At 39.0% G+C, this 24,189-nt stretch overlaps 1 protein-coding gene across 1 annotated transcript; it reads left to right on the top strand.

Annotated features, from left to right (window-relative positions):
- Nucleotides 1–7,708: 7,708 nt before the first annotated feature.
- Nucleotides 7,709–17,338, top strand: LOC121368394 (FAD-linked oxidoreductase apf9-like). The gene is made up of 4 exons (XM_041493098.1): nucleotides 7,709–8,170; nucleotides 8,432–9,076; nucleotides 12,238–12,373; nucleotides 16,842–17,338. The coding sequence occupies exons 1-4, from the start codon at nucleotides 7,742–7,744 to the stop codon at nucleotides 17,267–17,269; spliced, it is 1,638 nt and encodes a 545-aa protein (XP_041349032.1). The 5' UTR covers nucleotides 7,709–7,741; the 3' UTR covers nucleotides 17,270–17,338.
- Nucleotides 17,339–24,189: the final 6,851 nt, after the last annotated feature.

Genomic DNA, 24,189 nt, shown 5'->3' with positions numbered 1-24,189 from the left:
ATATATAATGCCTTTAGTCTTATACATGCTGTATGAACTTTGTTAATGGAGATTCAAGCCATTACTGGGGAACTACTTATAACACATATTAGTCACAAGAAGTTAAGGGCCAATTGAACACTTTATTAAAAAAAAATGTTTTTAAAACCCCACAATCCACTGGTAATGTTAATAAACACAAATTTATTTCAATGATTTAAGACAAATTTACATTTGATTTCAAGCAACAAGAATAGTAACAATTACTCTAAAAACCGGCCTCGGTGGCGTCATGGTTAGGCCATCGGTCTACAGGCTGGTAATTACTGGGTTCGGATCCCAGTCGAGGCATGGGATTTTTAATCCAAATACCGACTCCAAACCCTGAGTGAGTGATCCATAACTGGTTCAACAAAGGCCATGGTTTGTGCTATCCTGCCTGTGGGAAACGCAAATAAAAGATCCCTTGCTGCCTGTCGTAAAAGAGTAGCCTATGTGGCGAAAGCGGGTTTCCTCTAAAAAAACAAAAACAGTGTCAGAATGACCATATGTTTGACGTCCAATAGCCGATGATAAGATAAAAAATCAATGTGCTCTAGTGGCGTCGTTAAATAAAATAAACCAACTTTTACTTACTCTAAAATGACCACACCCCTCTTTAGTGGGTATGGTCAACATTAGCTACAACACATTTGATATAGCACTGCGACATGGAAAGCATAATGTTCCTTGGAGTTTGTGGATGATAAGCAACTCCTACTGCATTGGAATTTGTTTGGGGATGATATGCAACTCCTACTGCAGGTGAGTTGCTTCACATCAACAGGCAGGGAAGATAGTTTTAATACTCGATGAGTGCCAAATCAGGATAGCGGATGGGTTAGTCCATCCCGGGGATTTTCTGGCTTGAGCACTGTTGTCCTGCAAATTTAGTGGCACCTGGTCCCATAGCTTGCAGAATAGGTTGAATGAAGAGGTGTACTATCTCGTCCCTATAGTATAGGCTGGTTAGGCAGATCTGAATGACATAGAGAGATGTTCTGCCATTGAGGTGATTTGGGTAAAATTTCATACTTGCTCTTGATATTTAGCACATGAATTATTCACATTTGATAAAAAATGCTATGATAGGTACTAAATAAAATTAGATGTTAACCTCAATGAAATTTTACTTTTTAGGGGGAGTGGCGCCATTTTTTCAAAATGGCCACCATAAAATTTCAAAATACATTTCTTTACACATATCTCCAATTCTAATTTACATTTTCAATTGTTTTAAATGTTTGACTATAGTTTATAATAAATATTTAATGTTATTAAATAGAATGTAATTGTTATGGGAAACATTAGAAAGATGCAAACCCAAGGTGCTTAGACAGAAGAAAATCATGTTTGTTAATGGAACATATAGATCAGTAGCTAAATGCCAATTTTGGTTCGAAGTGTGCACAATTTGGTGCACATCAATAATCTACCGGGTGCCACCCGGGCACCTTTGAAGAAAAATTCAAGATGGCAGCCAAGATGGTGGCCAAATCAAGGAAAGGAAGGAAATGTTTTATTTAACGACGCACTCAACACATTTTATTTACGGTTATATGGCGTCGGGCATATGGTTAAGGACCACACAGATATTGAGAAAGGAAACCCGCTGTCGCCACTTCATGGGCTACTCTTTTCGATTAGCAGCAAGGGATCTTTTATATGCATCATCCCACAGACAGGATATCACATACCATAGCCTTTGATATACCAGTCGTGTTGCACTGGCTGGAACGAGAAATAGCCCAATGGGCCAACCGACGGGGATCGATCCCAGACCGACCGCGCTTTACCACTGGGCTACGTCCCGCCCCAAAAATCAGGGAAATGGCCATAGCTTGCTTATATATTGACAGATAACAACACTTATTGCATCTACCCTGTGGTTTTAGGAGCCAAGGAGGGCACTGATTCCTTCAAAATTCAGATTTTATAAATGGGTCATGTAAATGCAAGATGGTCACCAATATGGTCTAAATTGAGAAAGTGACAATAACTTCCTTATTATTCGCTACTAAAAAGTAATTCTTGCATCTAACCCATGATTTTAGGGGTCATGGAATACGATGAAAGTAGTTCAGTTCTTCTATACCAGTTAATTCTAATTAATTCAAGACGCCAACCAATATAAGCAATGTACCCAAGGAGACAGAACTGTTAAAGTGCCATGTATATTTGTAAAATGATTAACAGTCATTTAAAAAACTTGTGGGTTTAAGATAATTAATTAATAATAATAAAATAATTTGACAGATGTAAAGAAGAAGTTTGTTTTGTTTAACGACACCACTAGAGCACATTGATTAATTTTCCCTTCCTCTCCCTCTCTTACTATGGGAACAATCCCTGATTTTTATCAGAGGCTGTGTCCACAGTAAGCTTGTTTGAACCCTCAGGATATAAATACGTTAATACCTACCTACCAAACAAACAAATAGAATGTCAGATTTGACCACGTCCATACCCTTGGCCGCCATTTTCATGGCCTTCTTGAATTTAAATGATGATGCCATATCTCAATTAGCAAAACGTTGTTATAAATGGATCCTTTGGCCCATACAACTCAGTTACTAACATCAAGTCTATTAAATTCTTAAGTGTCTCCTTTTTCTAGAACTATTCCTAGAATGGATAGTAAACATACAGTGAGGTTATTCACATATTTGTAATTTTAAAAAAAAGCACACACACAAAAAAAAAATTACATATACTTTGGAAATCTACCCTGATAATTTAGATAATGGATTAATCTATCATATACATATTTAATTGTTAGTGTCTACATAACAAGGCATTTACTTAGCTGAAATTAACATTACATATGAAATGGAAAATCTACCCTGATAAGTTAGATAAGTTTATAATTTTTGCAAAAAACAACCTCGGCATATATGGTACATGTGCAGCTTTTGTTAGTTGTTATCAGTTGTCAGGTCATTTAACCCCATTCCCTCACCTTACCTGTAGGTGGTAGATAATGGATTAACCCACGATTATATATTATTCATGTTTAATTTTAGGTCTTTACTAAAGTAGGTGTTTACATATCCGATAGTCCGATACATCTGTCATAAAGTCAGTTGACCGGCCTCGGTGGCGTCGTGGCAGGCCATCGGTCTACAGGCTGGTAGGTACTGGGTTCGGATCCCAGTCGAGGCATGGGATTTTTAATCGAGATACCGACTCCAAACCCTGAGTGAGTGCTCCGCAAGGCTCAATGGGTAGGTGTAAACCACTTGCACCGACCAGTGATCCATAACTGGTTCAACAAAGGCCTTGGTTTGTGCTATCCTGCCTGTGGGAAGCGCAAATAAAAGATCCCTTGCTGCCTGTCGTAAAAAGAGTAGCCTATGTGGCGACAGCGGGTTTCCTCTAAAAACAGTGTCAGAATGACCATATGTTTGACGTCCAATAGCCGATGATAAGATAAAAAATCAATGTGCTCTAGCGGCGTCGTTAAATAAAACAAACTTTATTTACTTTAAAGTCAGTTGACGGCAGGTGTATCGGACGACGTAGGTACGTCAAAATATCGAAAGTACAGATTAGAAGAAAAAACCCACATTGAAATACGTTAATTATAACGTTCAGTTATAAAACTGGTTTGTATTACTTAATATTTTATTAAATGCTCGTTGCAATAGCACAGATCTATATTTGGCATAATTTACAAATATAGTAGGGCATTACTCGTTCATATTTAACTTTATGTAATCGGTTGTTAAATTATTAATTATCAAAGATTTCAATTAAATATTAACTACATATATAATATATTAAGTATATTCAACTAATTTGTAGGATTCGATATTTAAATATAAAATAGTTAAAGAAAAGTGTGTTGTCTATTTCATCTTTTGTGTTAGCAGTGGTCATTGTTTATTGCGTTGGGTTTGTTAGTAGTTGTTAATTCACGTGCGACGATGACAGTTCACGCAAGACTGATGACTCGACACCGAGACATGCACTGCATGCTTTTGGACTACGCCCTTTATAACTAGATTTTCCTAATTATCATATGACAATAAGCTTTCATCAGAAGCAGACATTTATGATATATAATGAATTGAATTATAATTTCTTTACATATTTTTTGTACTTAATATTTTGCAAAGAATATAGTTGTACACTGCATTTCAAGTGTCTAAGCAAATAGACATTGCGGGTGTCTGGTAAGACTTATTTATATGTAATAGTATCTTAGATTGATATTCGGACATTGTCAGTGATACCCCCGCGCGTGCTGTAACCTCACCGTGGTGCAGGGGTGTAACATTCTCTTTGAGAATGGCCAATACAGCACAAATTGAAGTTTAGAGTAAAATTCGGTGTCCGTAAAATTCTGTGATATTTGTATTTGTATTTTTGCACAGTTCTTTACACTGTTTTTGTTTAAACCTTGAATTTTTATATTGATGTTGATCATCACTTTATTTATTTGCATTACCATAGTTTGACACCCAATAGCCGATGTATTTTTCGTGCTGGGGTGTCGTTAAACATTCATTCATTCATTCATTCATTGTCAGTGATATGTTATCTTAGTTGAGAGTTTATATTATACGAGTGCGCGGAAGTGTGAAAGTGTGTATGCGTCATAGTAAGGAATGTTTATATTATACGAGTGCGCGGAAGTGTGAAAGTGTGTATGCGTCATAGTAAGGAATGTTTATATTATACGAGTGCGCGGAAGTGTGAAAGTTCGTATGCGTCATAGTAAGGAATGTTTATATTATACGAGTGCGCGGAAGTGTGAAAGTTTGTATGCGTGATAGTAAGGAATGTTTATATTATACGAGTGCGCGGAAGTGTGAAAGTTCGTATGCGTGATAGTAAGGAATGTTTATATTATACGAGTGCGCGGAAGTCTGAAAGTTTGTATGCGTCATAGTAAGGAATGTTTATATTATATATTATAGGTTTTTACAACACGACGAATAAAACATTGGAACCACAAGAAGTTTTGTAATTACTTCAGCACCGGGTTACATTTATTTCCCGCGGAAAAATTAAGACTCCTTCAAATCGCATTTCGCGAGATGTTGCATCCTACAATTAAGTATTTCATTTCGACAAATCCTGATTAACGTAGAGTGTACGCCTCTTATGTCAACGAATGGTGACCTTGAGAGTAATAAAGATCTGTTCCGTTGGTATTTTCCATATTAAAAAACACTGGCTCGTAACGAAGCCTCTCTATATACAGTGGTGTTTGGGTTTTTAAACTTCGCACTGTACAATAATACTAACATCATTTTTTTGTTCTTTATATATTTTCCTTTGTGGCGAGCGCTGGTGTGGGTGTTGACCTTCAATAGTAGAAACCTCATCTGTTGACCAACGAGGTCGTGTACACACTGATCGCATACGCCTTTCCCGGGAACTGGCCTCAGCCACAGCTACTGTCACTGCAGTTCTACTTGTCATGGTCAAAAATTCTTTTGTTTAGTATACACACAGGTCAAGCGACGTCGCTTGTGTCTACGGATGGTTAAGTCCCAGTAACTTAGTAAGTCGGGCCAGTGATTTTTTTGCTACAGTCGCAGTACCACACAAACATCGCCCGCGACCATCATGAGGTATGTATTGAGAATTGTTCAGATTTTGCCTTATTTCATGAAAAAATTTTGCACGGTCGGGTCTCTGGGAACCTGTCATCAAACACAGCCTAGTGGAGTATTGTAGTGTTGTAGAATAGTGATATATATATATAATACTAAATGAGCTTGCCTGTCATACCATTTTTATGAATTGAGTGAACAGGTTTGATATCTGACGAGCGAAAACGAGTCAGATACCAACACTGTTTACGATTTTCATACAAATGTTATGACAGGCAAGCTAGTTTAGTATTTTATTTTTACAAACCAACTGCAAACAATCCACAACACAGATGTAAGCAGATGTCGGGACCTACTACACGTTATTTTTGTACGAATTGGATCAGCAAGTGACCCACTCATTCACGTCACTCCAATATTACACTAGTTAGATATTGAGTAATTGTTATGACATGAGCAATATCTTACACTGGTGTGAAATAAAATATAGTATTACATGGTGTGTTGCAGCTCAATCACTTTTCACGGAATACAATAGCCAGGGTAGAGTATAATGTCTGGAATGTGTTGAAAGATATCGATACAGTTTACAAGTTGGATATGCAAAGCAGTAATATCATTTCCGTGGACTCACACTACAGTGCGGGATGTGCGTGTGTGTGTGTCTGCGTGTGTGTGTGTGTGTGTGTGTGTGTGTGTGTGCGTGTGTATGCGTGCGTGTGTGTTTGATGCTAAATACCTTATGGTGTGTGTGTGTGTGTGTGTGTGTGTGTGTGTGTGTGTGTGACTCAATATATATGATACGTGCATGATTCATTCCATCGAGTCAGTGCTACTAACTGAACACCCATGTTAGTGGTACTAACTAAAGTAATTACATGTCAGAATTACTTAATCAATATGCTCTAGTGGTGTCGTCAAACAAAACAAGTTTTAAACACTATAATCTATAGCCATTGATAATCAGAAAGGAAAAGAAATGTTTTATTTAACGACACACTCAACACGACATTTTATTTACGGTTATATGGCGTCAGACATATGGCTAAGGACCACACAGATATTGAGAGAGAAAACCCGCTGTCGCCACTTCATGGGCTACTCTTTTCGATTAGCAGCAAAGGATCTTTTATATGCACCACCCCATCGATAATCAAACACATGCATTTATTAAAACTGGAATGACGCTTCTATTCGGCAAATGATATTAGCCCAAAACAAACACAACTAAAAGTGCAATCGAATAAACAAGGGATACATTAATAAGGGGTTACCCCGACTCGCACAAACAAATAATTCTCACGTGAAAGTAGCAACTTTCAAACATTAAAACTGTAAACAAGCTGTCAAAAAAAAGTCGCATGCAATTTTTATGAGAACAGGACCCCGAATCCCTCGCCTTTGAACCGTCTTTGCGGGCATGCGACTTTTAAAAGCAAGGTGCCTGATCACAAATGACCTGTCTTCAACAGAACTCTCGCGGAGAAAGAGGGAATTATCTTATAGAAGCATGCCAAACGTTAACGTTACACACACGCACACTCTCATCGTAAGTCGGATGCCTGGATCACAAAGGGAGTGCCCGTGTCATAAGAGGGATGCCTGAATCACAAATGGCTGCCCGTGTTATAAGAGGGGTGCCTGGATCACAAATGGCTGCCCGTGTGATAAGAAGGGTGCCTGAATCACAAATGGCTGCCCGTGTTATAAGAGGGGTGCCTGAATCACAAAGGGAGTGCCCGTGTCATAAGAGGGATGCCTGAATCACAAATGGCTGCCCGTGTTATAAGAGGGGTGCCTGAATTAAAAACACGGTGCCCGTGTGATAAGAGGGATGCCTGAATCACAAACAGGGTGCCCGTGTGATAAGAGGGGTGCCTGAATCACAAAAGAGTTGCCCGTGTCATAATAGGGGTGTGGAGGGGTGAGTATTCATTATTATATTGCAGGTTTAGAGTTGTCTCGTGCTATTCAGTTTTGGTACTGTTGATGCACCATATCCCGATCATTGATACGTTTTGAAGTCTGGTGTGTCAACGGTATAAACCTCCACGAAAATGTTAATTATTTTGCATGATGCGCCATCAGAACCATGTTATAACTTTTACTTATATTGTAGGTCGATAGTCGTCTCATGTTGTGCAGTTATTACACTGTTGATGCCCGGATGTAACAGTTCAATCGTCGACAACGCCTGCTGCCCAGACGATACCTGCTGGCCCTCGGATGAAAAGATTTCAGAATTTGCCAAGTCTCTACAAGGAAGTCTGTATCGTCCCTCTGATTCAAACTACGTCAGCGTCAACACATGGAAGAACTTCATATATCATCGTAAACCCAACATCATCGTCATGGTTACCGGAGTGGATGACGTCAGAAAAAGTTTGTCGTTTGCCAGACGATACAACATTTTGGTGACGATCAAGTCGACAGGTCACTCGTACAATGGTCGGTCCACGCGGGATGGCAGTCTGCAGATAAACATGAAAAACATGAAAGGGAGGCGACTCAATCTGAATTCAGACAGAAACCCAGCAGGGGAGATAACCGTCGAAACGGGCAACACGTGGGGAGACATTTACAAAGAGGTATTATTGTAATATGCGTGCAACTTATGTCTTTATTTATCCGTAAATCTTTTTCTTTCTTTTCTCTGTCTGTCTGTCTGCCTCTCTCTCTCTCTCTCTCTCTCTCTCTCTCTCTCTCTCTCTCTCTCTCTCTCTCTCTCTCTCTCTCTCTCTCTCTCTCTCTCTCTCTCTCTCTCTCTCTCTGAGTGTGTGTGTGTGTGTGTTTCGCTCGCTGTATTTATGCACACCTGTTGTTCCTGAACAATTATATATGCATTGCAGGTAGAACAGAATGACAGAATTATCGTCGGCGGGGCCGAGCAGACCGTCTCTCCTGGCGGATACACACAAGGGGGAGGCCACTCCCCGATAGCAAGGTCGCTTGGACTGGCAGTCGACAATCTCTTGGAAGCGCACCTGGTTACGGTAAACGGGGATCTGGTCACAGCTCGTGAAAATGAGACAATCGTAACTCATAGCAACGGATCCACCGAGACTGTCCTGGACGGAGATCTTCTGTGGGCCATCAGGGGAGGTGGTGGAGGGGTGTGGGGCGTGATCATCAACTTCACGTTCAGACTACACTCTAAGCCTCCGCAGGTGGTCGTCAGCAACCACTACTTCTCCTTCATCCAGAGTGGAGCCGTCCCTGGCAGGCAGACCCTGAAGGATCTGTTCAGGATCATCCAGAGGCTGCCGTCTCGATGGGGAGGTTACCTCATCTTCAACAACGAGAAATCAAAGGACATCCCAAACGCGTGGGGTTACGTACAACTTGCACTCAACCATTTCGGTCCGTGGAATCTGTCGTCCCGAGCGGCTGTGGATGAGGTGGTGAACCTGACACCCCTACAGCTGAAGGACATCAAAAACAAGACGTCATACTGGGAGTTCGGGCAGGGAGCAGGTGCACAGGCCCCTTCAAAGGTAATATCAGCAATCACTACTTCTTCTCCACCATACTGGGAGTTTGGGCAGGGAGTAGGTGCACAGGCCCCTTCAAAGGTAATACCAGCAATCACTACTTCTTCTCCACCATACTGGGAGTTTGGGCAGGGAGTAGGTGCACAGGCCCCTTCAAAGGTAATATCAGCAATCACTAATTCTTCTCCACCATACTGGGAGTTTGGGCAGGGAGTAGGTGCACAGGCCCCTTCAAAGGTAATATCAGCAATCACTACTTCTTCTCCACCATACTGGGAGTTCAGACAGGGAGCAGATGCACAGGCCCCTTCAAAGGTAATATTAGCAATCACTACTTCTCCTCCACCATACTAGAAGTTTGGGTAGGGAGAATGGACATAGGCCCCTTCAAAGGTAATATCAGCAATCACTACTTCTCCTCCACCATACTGGGAGTTCGGGTAGGGAGAATGGACATAGGCCCCTTCAAAGGCAATATCAGCAATCACTACTTCTCCTCCACCATACTGGGAGTTTGGGTAGGGAGAATGGATATAGGCCCCTTCAAAGGTAATATCAGCAATCACTACTTCTCCTCCACCATACTGGGAGTTCGGGCAGGGAGCAGGTGCACAGGCCCCTTCAGAGGTAATATTAGCAGATTTCCATACTGAACTGTCTTTTTGTAACTTATTATGGCGTTGCTCAAGCAATTAGAAAGTATCTTAAACCCTTGAAGATTGTTCAGCCAGAGTCATTCTATTGATATGAATGTCATGAGAAAACTAATCTCGGTGAAAAGGGGTTCCATAAAGTCCCGGTCAAACTGTCAAGGAACGTCTGGCCCTACGGATGCATCACGGTTTAACTATGGTTTTCGACGGATAAACCAAGGATTATTAAGGATAGGGGTTAGGTCTCACTACACAGATGTCATCTGCCATTGAAACCCATGTTAAATTGCCCAACTTCAAACGAAGATTGCCAATAGAACGGGTTCTCGTTGGCACTAACAACATACACCATTGCGAACATACATTATATAAGCATTTATTTTCACTCCAAAATTGGGAACAATTCCGTCTCAGTTGTTTGCTATATGATCGCATCTGGCTGTAGTACCGGTCCGAACAGGTGATTCATTAACCGATTCACTCCGGCTGTCTCTTGCACTATACACTCATGTCCCAAAAGGTCGATGCACAATATTACAAAATAACTTGGGCAAAATACAGCCAGAAGGCTTATCATTAAACATACATATTGTTTTCATTCTTCACCATTTCCTAGAAATGAATATGTGAACCATAACGTGTCACAATTAGGAACTATAGTGGACTGTTGACAACGGGTAGCGCTACGGGTCGCTACAGATCGCTAAGGATCGGTACAGTTTAGTACGGACCACAACGGATTGTCACGAATGATGCCAGATCGTATCCATGGCTAACCCGGCGTCCTGATCCTTGACAGTGTGACCGGAGATATATATATATTGCTATATTTTAACAGCTAGATCTAACAGAACTAACAGAATGAGGGCGGAAGAACTCATTTATTCTGAAACCAGTTGGACAATAATATATTCCAAAGTGTTTAAGACAACCCAAGATACTACGCTAACGTGGCTCCAATGCAGATTATTGCATAGAAGTATCACATTTAATATTTTAATAAAACTGAAACTAATATTTATACTTTTCCAGTCACAATGTTTGAGAATGTTTTTTTCCAACTCTTTCTTATAATATATACATGTATCATTTTGTTTTGTAACTCTGTCACATCACCCCTGTGACTGGAACAAATATAAATTATGTATAGCCTCCATTAGAAATTCGCGAGAAAAAATAGGCAGAGTTACGCTTACTGCCGATGGTCACAGTTGTTTGTGAACTTTCAGCTGAGATTTATGCATGCCAATCCCTGGCATCATAAATGTCCCCACCTATGTTTTAAAAATAAAGAATGATACAGGTAAAAATTAAGTTGATGAAATTGCGTTTTGTTATAACTGATCATGTGTTAAATATAGGAGATGAATCTAGCGAGCTGTCACACACCCTGATTGTTTTTATTTTCTTGCATGGAATTTTGTTTTTTGTTTGTTTCAAAGCTGCAATCTCGCCTCACATTAATTATCATAATTTCATTTAAACATACAAACACACCTGCAGTTTTAATGAATTGTGTGTGACAGTAACACCGTTGTAATAGATAATAGAAACATTATGTTTATAGTGCGTCCCACGGGGAACGCATTTTTTAATACTATGGAATTTACTACAAGTTATTTGTTTCTGAGCCGCTTGTTTTCTAAATTACATACAAAAGTAGTATATTTTTGTTATTTCCAAAAAACGTTTATTTTTAAAACCAAACTGTCGAACACTCGTATCTTTCTTCTTTTTGTTCGTGTTTGTAGATAACAAGCAGACGGGGCGTGTCGAACACACGTACCTTTCTTCATTCCGTTCGTGTTGTAACAAGCAGACGGGGCGTGTCACACACGTATTTTTCTTGATTCCGTTCGTGTTGTAACAAGCAGACGGGGCGTGTCGAACACACGTACCTTTCTTCGTTCCGTTCGTGTTGTAACAAGCAGACGGGGCGTGTCGAACACACGTATTTTTCTTCGTTTCGTTCGTGTTGTAACACGCAGACGGGGCGTGTCAAACACACGTACCTTTCTTCTTTTTGTTCGTGTTGTAACAAGCAGACGAAGCGTGTCGAACACACGTACCTTTCTTCTTTTTGTTCGTGTTGTAACAAGAAGACGGGGCGTGTCGAACACACTTACCTTTCTTCGTTTTGTTCGTGTTGTAACAAGCAGACGGGGCGTGTTGAACACACGTACCTTTCTTCTTTTTGTTCGTGTTGTAACAAGCAGACGGGGCGTGTCGAACACACACGTTCTTCTTTTTGTCGTTTTGTAACAAGAAGACGTTGTCGAACACAGCACCTTTCTTCGGTTCGTGTTGAATACTCGTACCTTTCTTCTTTTTGTTCGTGTTGTAACAAGCAGACGGGGCGTGTCGAACACACTCACCTTTCTTCGTTTTGTTCGTGTTGTAACAAGCAGACGGGGCGTGTCGACCAAACGTATCTTTCTTCTTTTTGTTCGTGTTGTTGCTAACAAGCAGATGTGGCGTGTTGAACACACGAACCTTTCTTCTTTTTTCCAGGTCAGACTATACCTAGCCGGATCGTTTCTCTTAAACGACTCTGCCAAGTTTGACAAGTGGGTGGACGCCATGGTGGACAGAATGACGGACATCCGAGTTCCGTACACGAGCGGCTGTGTGGGGACAATGATTGGAGGTAAGTTGTTGTTGTTGTTGCTGTTGCTGTTGAACTCTGTACACGAGCGGGTCGGTTGGGACAATGTTAGGAGGTAAGTTGTTGGTGTTGTTGATCCTATAATTGTTGTTGTTGTTTCCTTTGTTGTTGTTGTTGTTGTTGTTGTTGAATATGCTGGTGATGATGATGAGGATGAGGATGACGGTCACACTACTATTGAAGATGGTGGTGGTGGTGGTTATTATGATTATGGTGGTGGTGGTGGTTATTATGATTATGGTAGTGGTGGTGGTGGTGGTGGTTATTATGATTATGGTGGTGGTTATTATGATTATGGTGGTGGTGGAGGTGGTGGTTATTATGATTATGGTGGTGGTGGTGGTGGTGGTTATTATGATTATGGTGGTGGTGGAGGTGGTGGTTATTATGATTATGGTGGTGGTGGTGGTGGTGGTTATTATGATTATGGTGGTGGTTATTATGATTATGGTGGTGGTTATTATGATTATGGTGGTGGTGGTGGTGGTGGTTATTATGATTATGGTGGTGGTTATTATGATTATGGTGGTGGTGGAGGTGGTGGTTATTATGATTATGGTGGTGGTTATTATGATTATGGTGGTGGTGGAGGTGGTGGTTATTATGATTATGGTGGTGGTTATTATGATTATGGTGGTGGTTATTATGATTATGGTGGTGGTGGTGGTGGTTATTATGATTATGGTGGTGGTTATTATGATTATGGTGGTGGTGGAGGTGGTGGTTATTATGATTATGGTGGTGGTAGTGGTGGTGGTTATTATGATTATGGTGGTGGTTATTATGATTATGGTGGTGGTTATTATGATTATGGTAGTGGTGGTGGTGGTGGTTATTATGATTATGGTGGTGGTTATTATGATTATGGTGGTGGTTATTATGATTATGGTGGTGGTTATTATGATTATGGTAGTGGTGGTGGTGGTGGTTATTATGATTATGGTGGTGGTTATTATGATTATGGTGGTGGTTATTATGATTATGGTGGTGGTTATTATGATTATGGTGGTGGTTATTATGATTATGGTAGTGGTGGTGGTGGTGGTTATTATGATTATGGTGGTGGTTATTATGATTATGGTGGTGGTTATTATGATTATGGTGGTGGTGGTGGTGGTGGTTATTATGATTATGGTGGTGGTTATTATGATTATGGTGGTGGTGGTGGTGGTTATTATGATTATGGTGGTGGTGGTGGTGGTGGTGGTTATTATGATTATGGTGGTGGTTATTATGATTATGGTGGTGGTGGTTATTATGATTATGGTGGTGGTGGTGGTGGTAGTGGTGGTGGTTATTATGATTATGGTGGTGGTGGTGGTGGTGGTTATTATGATTATGGTGGTGGTGGTGGTAGTGGTGGTGGTTATTATGATTATGGTGGTGGTGGTGGTAGTGGTGGTGGTTATTATCATTATGGTGGTGGTTATTATGATTATGGTGGTGGTTATTATGATTATGGTGGTGGTGGTGGTGGTTATTATGATTATGGTGGTGGTGGTGGTAGTGGTGGTGGTTATTATGATTATGGTGGTGGTTATTATGATTATGGTGGTGGTTATTATGATTATGGTGGTGGTGGTGGTGGTGGTTATTATGATTATGGTGGTGGTTATTATGATTATGGTGGTGGTTATTATGATTATGGTGGTGGTGGTGGTGGTGGTTATTATGATTATGGTGGTGGTTATTATGATTATGGTGGTGGTGGTTATTATGATTATGGTGGTGGTGGTGGTGGTGGTTATTATGATTATGGTGGTGGTTATTATGATTATGGTGGTGGTGGTGGTGGTTATTATGATTATGGTGGTGGTGGTGGTGGTGGTTATTATGATTATGGTGGTGGTTATTATGATTATGGTGGTGGTGGTTATTATGATTATGGTGGTGGTGGTGGTGGTTATTATGATTATGATGGTGGTGGTGGTAGTGGTGGTGGTTATTATGATTATGGTGGTGGTGGTGGTAGTGGTGGTGGTTATTATGATTATGGTGGTGGTTATTATGATTATGGTGGTGGTTATTATGATTATGGTGGTGGTGGTGGTGGTTATTATGATTATGGTGGTGGTGGTGGTAGTGGTGGTGGTTATTATGATTATGGTGGTGGTTATTATGATTATGGTGGTGGTTATTATGATTATGGTGGTGGTGGTGGTGGTTATTATGATTATGGTGGTGGTGGTGGTGGTTATTATGATTATGGTGGTGGTTATTATGATTATGGTGGTGGTGGTGGTGGTGGTTATTATGATTATGGTGGTGGTGGTGGTGGTTATTATGATTATGGTGGTGGTTATTATGATTATGGTGGTGGTGGTGGTGGTTATTATGATTATGGTGGTGGTGGTGGTGGTTATTATGATTATGGTGGTGGTTATTATGATTATGGTGGTGGTGGTGGTGGTTATTATGATTATGGTGGTGGTGGTGGTGGTTATTATGATTATGGTGGTGGTGGTGGTGGTTATTATGATTATGGTGGTGGTGGTGGTTATTATGATTATGGTGGTGGTTATTATGATTATGGTGGTGGTGGTTATTATGATTATGGTGGTGGTGGTGGTGGTTATTATGATTATGGTGGTGGTGGTGGTAGTGGTGGTGGTTATTATGATTATGGTGGTGGTGGTGGTGGTGGTAGTGGTGGTGGTTGTTATGATTATGGTGGTGGTTATTATGATTATGGTGGTGGTTATTATGATTATGGTGGTGGTGGTGGTGGTTATTATGATTATGGTGGTGGTGGTGGTAGTGGTGGTGGTTATTATGATTATGGTGGTGGTTATTATGATTATGGTGGTAGTTATTATGATTATGGTGGTGGTGGTGGTGGTTATTATGATTATGGTGGTGGTGGTGGTAGTGGTGGTGGTTATTATGATTATGGTGGTGGTTATTATGATTATGGTGGTGGTTATTATGATTATGGTGGTGGTGGTTATTATGATTATGGTGGTGGTGGTGGTGGTTATTATGATTATGGTGGTGGTGGTGGTAGTGGTGGTGGTTATTATGATTATGGTGGTGGTGGTGGTGGTGGTTATTATGATTATGGTGGTGGTGGTGGTAGTGGTGGTGGTGGTGGTGGTGATGATGATGATGATGATGATGGTGGTGGTGGTGGTTATTATGATGATGGTGGTAAGTGGTAGTTATCATGACGATGGTGGTACGTCATACTGATCGTGATGATAATAACCACGATGATGATGATGATGGTGTTTGTAGTCGTGATGACGTCATTATGGTAGAAGACCACAGTTATTTGTGAATCTTCAGAGATTTATGCACACCAGCCCATAGCATCATAAATACCTACCTATGGTTTAAAAATAAAGACAGACACAGGTATTTTTAGTCTCAAGGAAATAACACAAAGGGTCATAATTATAAAGAGGACTTATTTTGAAATAGTTTTAGTTAAATGTTTTTGTTACTTCCATCATAATGTGTCCAAACTGCATGCTTTTGGATGTGTTTTTGGCACACCCATACAAACAACACCCAAGCGAGAGTTGGCGAATATCACACATATATTTATAGAAACTTTGCTCATCAAACCTTACAAAAAGCCTCATTTGAATAAAGGTTTAGCTATTCATTTTTTTTCACAAAATCAGCTTGTTTGAAATTTACCCAAAATTATCACGCTCCACTTTTGTTACAAGGAAAACCCGGTGTATGAATACCAAGCCTCATTACAGCTAAACCGTTTGCACTGCTGGTGACAAACCAATTGTCGTTTTTACAAATAACTCCTTGGTTATCACTAAGCTTAAGAATTTACTTCCTATTCCAAATAATTATAGCCTTCAAACATGGATCTGTACAAACCCAACAAGCCAACTCTTTGCTGTGTACTGCTACCATAGCCGTGGTGTTGCTGCTGTTGGTGATGATGTCTTTATCACTATAGTTGTGGTGGTGCTGGTGGTGATGACATCATTATGACGATAATGGTGGTGCTGCTAGTGGTGGTGACGTCATTATGACGATAGTCGTGGTGCTGCTGGTGGTGATAACGTCATTATGACGATAGTCGTGGTGCTGCTAGTAGTGTCGACGTCATTATGACGACAGTCGTGCTGCTGGTTGTGATGACGTCATTATGACGATAGTGGTGATGGTGGTGGTGATGACGTCATCATGACGATAGTCGTGGTGCTACTGGTGGTGATGATGTCATAATGACGATAGTCGTGCTGTTGGTGGTAATGACGTCATAATGACGATAGTCGTCGTGCTGCTGGTGGTGATGACTATCGATAATGATGATGATACTAACGATGAGTGTAATAAATATGGCGATGGTGGTAATACTAAATGATCATGTCTTTTTGTGTTTTAACAATATAGTATTTTAAATATTACTTTCTTTACTCCTATAACCATTCATCTGAACAAAATAATATGTCAGGGTTCAAATTCTCTAATTATTTAACAGGTAAGGCTTCTCAAGAAAATGCGCACACCTCAGTGTCAGCTCGGTTCCGGACTGGTTTGTTTTGCATGTCGTGCTATACAGCTTGGTTGGATCCTAGAATGGATGCTATTGGCATTGCTGCAGGCCACAAACTAAACGAGGAGCTCCTAAAATACGGACAGGGTGTGTACTACAACGAACCGTCGTATGACCTTCCAAACTGGAAGGAGCTGTTTTGGGGAGGAAATTACGACAGACTACTAACGATCAAACGTCGATGGGATCCCGACAACTTTCTGTGGTGCTACCACTGTATTGGGTCGGATATACAGAATACCGGATCTGCTCCAGCCAAATGCTCAGTTGGTGGCGCCGTAATACAGAGTGCTGGTTGGCTCACTGTTGCTACGCTGTCTCTGATCGTTATCATATTACGACAATCGGATTAAAATAACATCTTAAAGGGACATTCCTGAGTTTGCTGCATTGTAAGATGTTTCCGACTAATACAATAGTTCTACGATTAAACTTATATATTAAATATATTTTCTGGTTTAGAATATCAGTGTCTGTTCATTCAATGTGTTTCTGGTCGTCTTAATATTTGTAAAAAGCCCAAACTGGATTTTGTCTTCAAATAATTTTATACGTACGAAAAAATATATTTTAGGAAATAAAATGAAATGTAACCTAGTACAAATATTAGATCGATCAGAAACATGTTTAATATGCAGCCACTAACATTTTATGCATAAAAAATATATAATGTAATCACAATCGTTAAAAAGTCTCTGTTAGTCGATAACATCTTAAAAATTGCAGCAAACTCAGGAATGTCCCTTTAATATCTACTGCGTCACAGACGTTTCACTTGGAATAGTACTGACACTGACATAAGCCTATTCTATACGATACGAAAAATGTCGGAGCTCACGTGTTAATAATGCTGCTATATGACATGATTCATTACCATTTGACGTACGCATAGAGAATAATACATGGGTGGCCGTTAGATACCATTTATCTCACAACGAGTTGTTTTAAAGTGTACCTAACGAGCGAAAGCGTGTTTGATACCTTTTTTTAAACAACGAGTTGTGCGATAAATAGTAATTAACTCACACGAATGTATTATTCTATTTCTTACATATCCTCAAAACCCAGATTTTAAGCACATTTTAACATCTTTTTCGACTAAAAGTTATTTACAGCAGTTGCACTTGTAGCTGACTTAACGCGTCACAGACACATGAATGTCAGGGTTAACTATACGTCACAGTCTAATCGATTTCCATCGCGTTTTTGTTTTTTTATTGGACGTATGGCATTGGTGATCTGGTCATCACCTTGGAGCAGCCAGTCGGATGTTTTGAAATTGTTGACCGCCGTACATGTGTTAATAAGTATGTGTAATTATAAATAACACATGGCGTTCTCACCAACGGGTGTGTAATTTGTCAATATATAGCTAATTTTAATCACACAAACTAAAATGCCTTTGTCAACATTCACCAGGAATTCATTATCAACTTTTCCCAGCTTATTAAGGCATTACAACATCATTTTAATCCAATATGGCCACCAATGTATAAGGTAGAACAAGGAAATCGTAATTTATCGCATTTTACATCAACTGGAAAGATTTTGACCACTGAATGATTTGTTTCTAAAAGTATGATGACTAACTTTATCATATAATAACTAGCATATACAGTAATCAAATTATGTGAGATTTGTCAGATCACATACTTTTAGAATTTGATAACTTTGCAAATTAATCGAGGTCACGGCACTGCGTTTATTGACATTTAAGCATACGTACTACGGCGATACTTCATAACTGACGTGTCGGTGGGCCCATTAGGCTATTTCTCGCTCCTGCCAGTGCACCACGACTGGTGTATCAAAGTCCGTGATATGTGTTATCCTGTCTGTGGGATGGTGCATATAAAAGATCCCTTGCTGCTAATAAAAAAAAGAGTAGCCCATGAAGTGGCGACAGCGGGTTTCCTCTCTCAATATCTGTGTGGTCCTCAACCATATGTTCGACGCCATATAACCGTAAATAAAATATGTTGAGTGCGTCGTTAAATAAAATATTTCTTTCCTTCCATAATTGACGTATGTATCAACAGTCGTCAAATAGACAATATCGATTTTAATCTGCTAAAAGCTCAAAACAAACCAAGAATTAGAAAATATAAGAAGGAAAAATATGGAAGGCATTCTAATACGCTCCACCGGCCTTGGTGGCGTCATGGTTAGGCCATCGGTCAACAGGCTGGTAGGTACTGGGTTCGGATCCCAGTCGAGGCATGGGATTTTTAATCCAGATACCGACTCCAAACCCTGAGTGAGTGCTCCGCAAGGCTCAGTGGGTAGGTGTAAACCACTTGCACCGACCAGTGATCCATAACGGGTTCATCAAAGGCCATGGTTTGTGCTATCCTGCCTGTGGGAAGCGCAAATAAAAGATCCCTTGCTGCTAATCGGAAAGAGTAGCCCATGAAGTGGTGACAGCGGGTTTCCTCTCAAAATCTGTGTGGTCCTTAACCATATGTCTGACGCCATATAACCGTAAATAAAATGTGTTGAGTGCGTCGTTAAATAAAACATTTTTTTCTTTCTTTCTAATACGCTCCAGAGCCAAATGGATCGACGAGGGAGAGAAAATTAATAAATATTTTAGCAATTTAGAAAACAGAAACTATATTAGCAAATCTGTGACCAAAATTGTATCAGACAATGGTACTATTGTAACCGACACAAGAAATATATGTATGGAAGCTAAGAAATTTTATGAAACGTTGTTTTCATCAAAAGAACATTTAATCCTAAAGTACGATCTTGACTACTTTTTGTTCTAAACATTTAGCAGTAAATAAATTAAATGAAGAAGAAACAGATTCCCTTGAAGGAGAAGTTATTTACGATGAATTGTTAAATGCTTTAAAAAAATTAATTCATAATATAGCCCTGGCACAGATGGATTTACCTACGAATTTTATAAATTTTTCTGGAAAGATATTGGCATCTACTCACTAAGATCAATAAATGAAGGTTTTAAACTTTCTGTTACTAGTACTCAAAAGCAAGGAATTAGTACATGTATCCCTAAAGGTGATAAACCAGAACAATTTTAAAACAATTGGCGTCCAATCTCTCTTGAACTGCTCTCTTAAACTACTGTCTTCAATCATTGCTGAACGTCTGAAAAAAACGGTTCTTCTAAAATTAATTAGTAAAGACCAAACTGGTTTCATGAAAAATAGATACATTGGTGCCAACATTCGTTTAATTGGTTAATACTGAATTATTTAATATTCCAGGGATGCTATTTTTAGTAGATTTTGAAAAAGCCAGATCTTTCATTGAAAATACTTTATCTTTGTTCGGCTTTGGAAATGACATAAGACGATGGATCCAAACATTACATAAAAATATTAAATCTTGCTTAATAGTTAATGGTACCTTATCTCCATGATTCGAAATTCATAGAGGCTGTAGACAAGGCGACCCAATATCTCCATATATTTTTTTATTATGTGCAGAGATTCTGGCTCTTATGATTAGGAATAATCCAGATATTAGAGGTTTAACTTTTAATAATCAGAATCTCCGCATGACACAATATGCAGATGACACCGAATTCATTCTGGAATTCGAAACACCAGTTATGGTACTCAGTGACTTTGCAGATATGTCTGTCCTGAATATTAACTATGATAAATCCCAAGTTATATGGATAGGTTCCAAAACAAATTGTAAAGATGCATATTTACCAAACCTAAAACTTGAATGGAATCCAAAAATATTTAAGATTCTTGGAATAAAATTCACAAAAACATATTAAAGAAATTACCAACATTAAATTTGAAAATAAATTCTTTGAAATTAAACAAATTATTAATAGATGGATGAAACGTTTTATTACCCCTTAGGTAGAATTGCTATCATTAAATCGCGGGGACCTGATAACCCCAACAAAATAATTCGAAACGTTAGTGTGTCACTGCCTGATAACGTTGCTAGCATGATAACTTTGGCATTGCTGGGTGTTATAAGGTCACCAGGAAATGAATTCTGCGCAGTGGGTTAACACGTTAGTAGGAAATTAGTTCTGCGCATGACGGATATTTGCTGAACGCACGCGCACACACACACACACAGACAGACAGACACAGACAGACAGACAGACAGACATACATACATACATACATACATATATATAATTGTTCTATTTTAATCAGACTGTAAAGCAGACAGATATATAATTATGTATAGTAATTTCATTTTCCATTTTAATCAGATTTCATAGCAGATACGTATAAATGTTTATAGGCATAAATATTCGATTTTAATCAGACTTCCTAGCATATACGTATAAATGTCTATAGACATAAATATTCGATTTTAATCAGACTGCATTCCCCCCACACACACCCCACCCCCACACCCCATTATAAATAAAATTGCTGTTTTCTCTACATAGTTGTATCCCAGTGGTAAAGCGCTCGCCGTGGTATGTGTTACCATGTCTATAGGATGGTACATATAAAAGATCCTTTGCTACAAATGGAAAAATGAAGCGGGTTTCTCCTCTAAGACTATATGTCGAAATTACCAAATGTTTGACATCTAATAGCCGATGATTAATAAATCAATGTATTCTAGTGGTGTCGTTAAACAAAACAAACTAACTTTAAAGATGGCCCAGTGGTAAAGTGCTCGCTTGACGCGCTCTCTGTATAGGCCCATTGGGCTATTTCTCGTTCCAGTCAGTGCACCACAACTGGTATATCAAAGGCCGTGGTATGTCCTATCCTGTCTATGGGATGGTGCATATAAAAGATCCCTTGCTACTAATGGAAAAATGTAGCGGGTTTCCTCTCTAAGACTATATGTCAAAATTACCAAATGTTTGACATCCAATAGCAGATGTTTAATAAATTAATGTGCTCTAGTGGTGTCCTTAAACAAAACAAACTTTAAAGATGGGCATAAGTGCGCTTGATCAACTCAAATAAAAAAGAAAACGGAAATGTGGAGAGAAAAGAAGAAGAATTTTCAGCTCACTGTTAACTAGAAATGCCAAATGATGGTCTTTAAATTCATATATTCTCATATATGTATTATACAGAATTATTAAAATGGTACATAAAATGATGTGTTATGTTTGTGTTGAAATATGGCAGAGCGTCAGGTCCCGTGTTTATAAAACTTAGCGCCTAGACTAAACACTCGAACAGTACGGACGGCGGACAAGAATGATAGCGATTTTTTGTTGTACTGATTAAATACCTTAAAAAATATACCCCCCCCCAAAAAAAAATAAAAAAATAATAATAATAAAAAATAAAAATAAAAATAAATAATAATAATAATAATAATAATAATAAATAAAATAATAATAAATAAATAAATAAACTTGGCCCTAAAATTAATTAAAATTTTTATTTAAGGGACAGTCCTGAGTTTGCAGCCATTGTAAAATGTTTGCGATAACAGAGCCTTGTTGGCGACTACTATTTCATACTAAATACATTTTCTTGTTTAGAACACGTGTCTGTATATCGAACGTGTTTGCAGTCCTTTTTTTAATGTTTGTAGCACTCGGTTTTTACTTTAATTCGTGATATATATATATATATTTTGTTTGTATGTATGAAATTATTGAGAGGTAAAATCCGGTTTCGGCTACTATAAGCATTAGGACACTGGTATTTCAAATAAGAAAATAAATATTATATTTAATTTGTATGTTACATCATCGAAAAGGCTTTATTGGTCGGAAATATTTTACAATGGTTGTAAACTCAGGACTGTCCCTCTCAATTTATATTAACAAAAATACCTTTAAAAATGGCACAGTGAATTTTGTTTTAATTCTGTAAATATTTCCACTAAATAGTCAGTAAAAAAAATAATTTTGTTTTCAAGCCAAAACAAAACCAAAGGAGAAAAAGAACCATTCATTTGTCTTAAGTATATGAATTTAGTACAGGTATATCCTTTATAACAAGTTTGCTACATTAACTATCGTCGCTGTTGTTTGTTTGTTTGTTGTTGTTGTTTTGTTTTTTTTGGGGGGAGGGGGTTTGTTGTTGTTTAGCGTGTATCTCTTCTTCTGGCTGAAACGGCAGATCTTTGACGAAACTGGAAGGCAGGAGATTTTGTCATGTGCCATGGCTGATATTTATCGGAACGAAAACTTGACCCAGGGACGGATTATACTTTAGGTAAGGGGGGTTTCCGAAACAATATGTAGTAAATGTTTATAATTTGAAATTATACATTTTATGTGGACATCAATTTAGATCTACGTGATAGGGTTGGGTTTTTTAGCCGGGGGGGGGGGGGGGGGGGGTCCGTGCAACTGGGAAACCCCCATAATCCGCCCCTATGACCGGCCAAGATATCGTATTTTCATAGTGGAACATTTATAACTACGTGCATATTCAAATGAAATTTATTTATTAGTTAGCTGTGTATATACGACTTAATTAATTGTTATTGTGTCACCTGCATTTATGCAATAACTTAGTCTTTAGTTAATCAGGGTCTAGCAATCGGTCCAATTAGTGTGAAACTAACTTACAGAAATTAAGAACTCTGTGGCTTTTAATTGTTGTCACCAGCTTATCTGCTAAGGACTATAACCTATGGCAATTCCGAATCAACAAACATAGGTAACTTATAAATATTCGTTTTTCTATATATGAAAATATATAGACCAAAAACCGGCCTCGGTGGCGCAGTAGTTAGGCCATCGCACTACAGGCTGGTAGGTACAGAGTTCGCAGCCCGGTACCAGCCCAAAGCGAGTTCTTAAGAGCTCACTGGGTAGGTGTAAGGCCACTACACCCTCTTCCCTTTCACTAGCCAAAGTAACAACTAACCCACTGTCCTGGACAGACAGCCCAGGACAGGGTGCTTGAACCGTAATTGGATGTAAGCATGAAAATAATTTGATTTGAAATATAGAGAGCGAAGGGTAGACCCAAGGAGGACAGATCTGCTGTCATTCCCCTGGGAAGTCTCAGTCGCAGTGTCAACTCTATCATCCACTTAAGAGCTTGGACCTATATAGTATCTGTATCATCATGTTGTTAACTTGTTAATCATGTTTCATGTTGTAAAGAAAAACAAGAAACTACATCACCAACTTGTGACTTCTGTTACTTCATTTACATTCATAAGAAAAACTGCACCGTGTTAGTATCTTAAGTTTCGCCATTTTCGTTAGACAAATCTTCAGATAAGTAGATCCATTAGCACTCAAAATAAGTAAGATTCCGTGGATGTATTTATCTAAAACCATCATTATTAAGATGGGACATTTCAGTTTCGTGTTTTGCGTTCTTATATT

This window comes from Gigantopelta aegis, chromosome 1 (genome assembly GCF_016097555.1).
Source record: "Gigantopelta aegis isolate Gae_Host chromosome 1, Gae_host_genome, whole genome shotgun sequence".
Taxonomy (NCBI): domain Eukaryota; kingdom Metazoa; phylum Mollusca; class Gastropoda; order Neomphalida; family Peltospiridae; genus Gigantopelta; species Gigantopelta aegis.
Note: the sequence above shows the minus strand (reverse complement) of the source record. Positions and strands in the feature narration are given on the sequence as shown.

What these genes read in the sequence shown, in the direction of transcription:
- LOC121368394 (XM_041493098.1), top strand. Translation starts at nt 7,742, where the DNA reads ATGCCCGGATGTAACAGTTCAATCGTCGACAACGCCTGCTGCCCAGAC. An exon ending in GGGGAGACATTTACAAAGAG is followed by an intron (nt 8,171 to 8,431) that starts GTATTATTGTAA and finishes TATGCATTGCAG; the next exon opens with GTAGAACAGAATGACAGAAT. An exon ending in GTGCACAGGCCCCTTCAAAG is followed by an intron (nt 9,077 to 12,237) that starts GTAATATCAGCA and finishes TCTTTTTTCCAG; the next exon opens with GTCAGACTATACCTAGCCGG.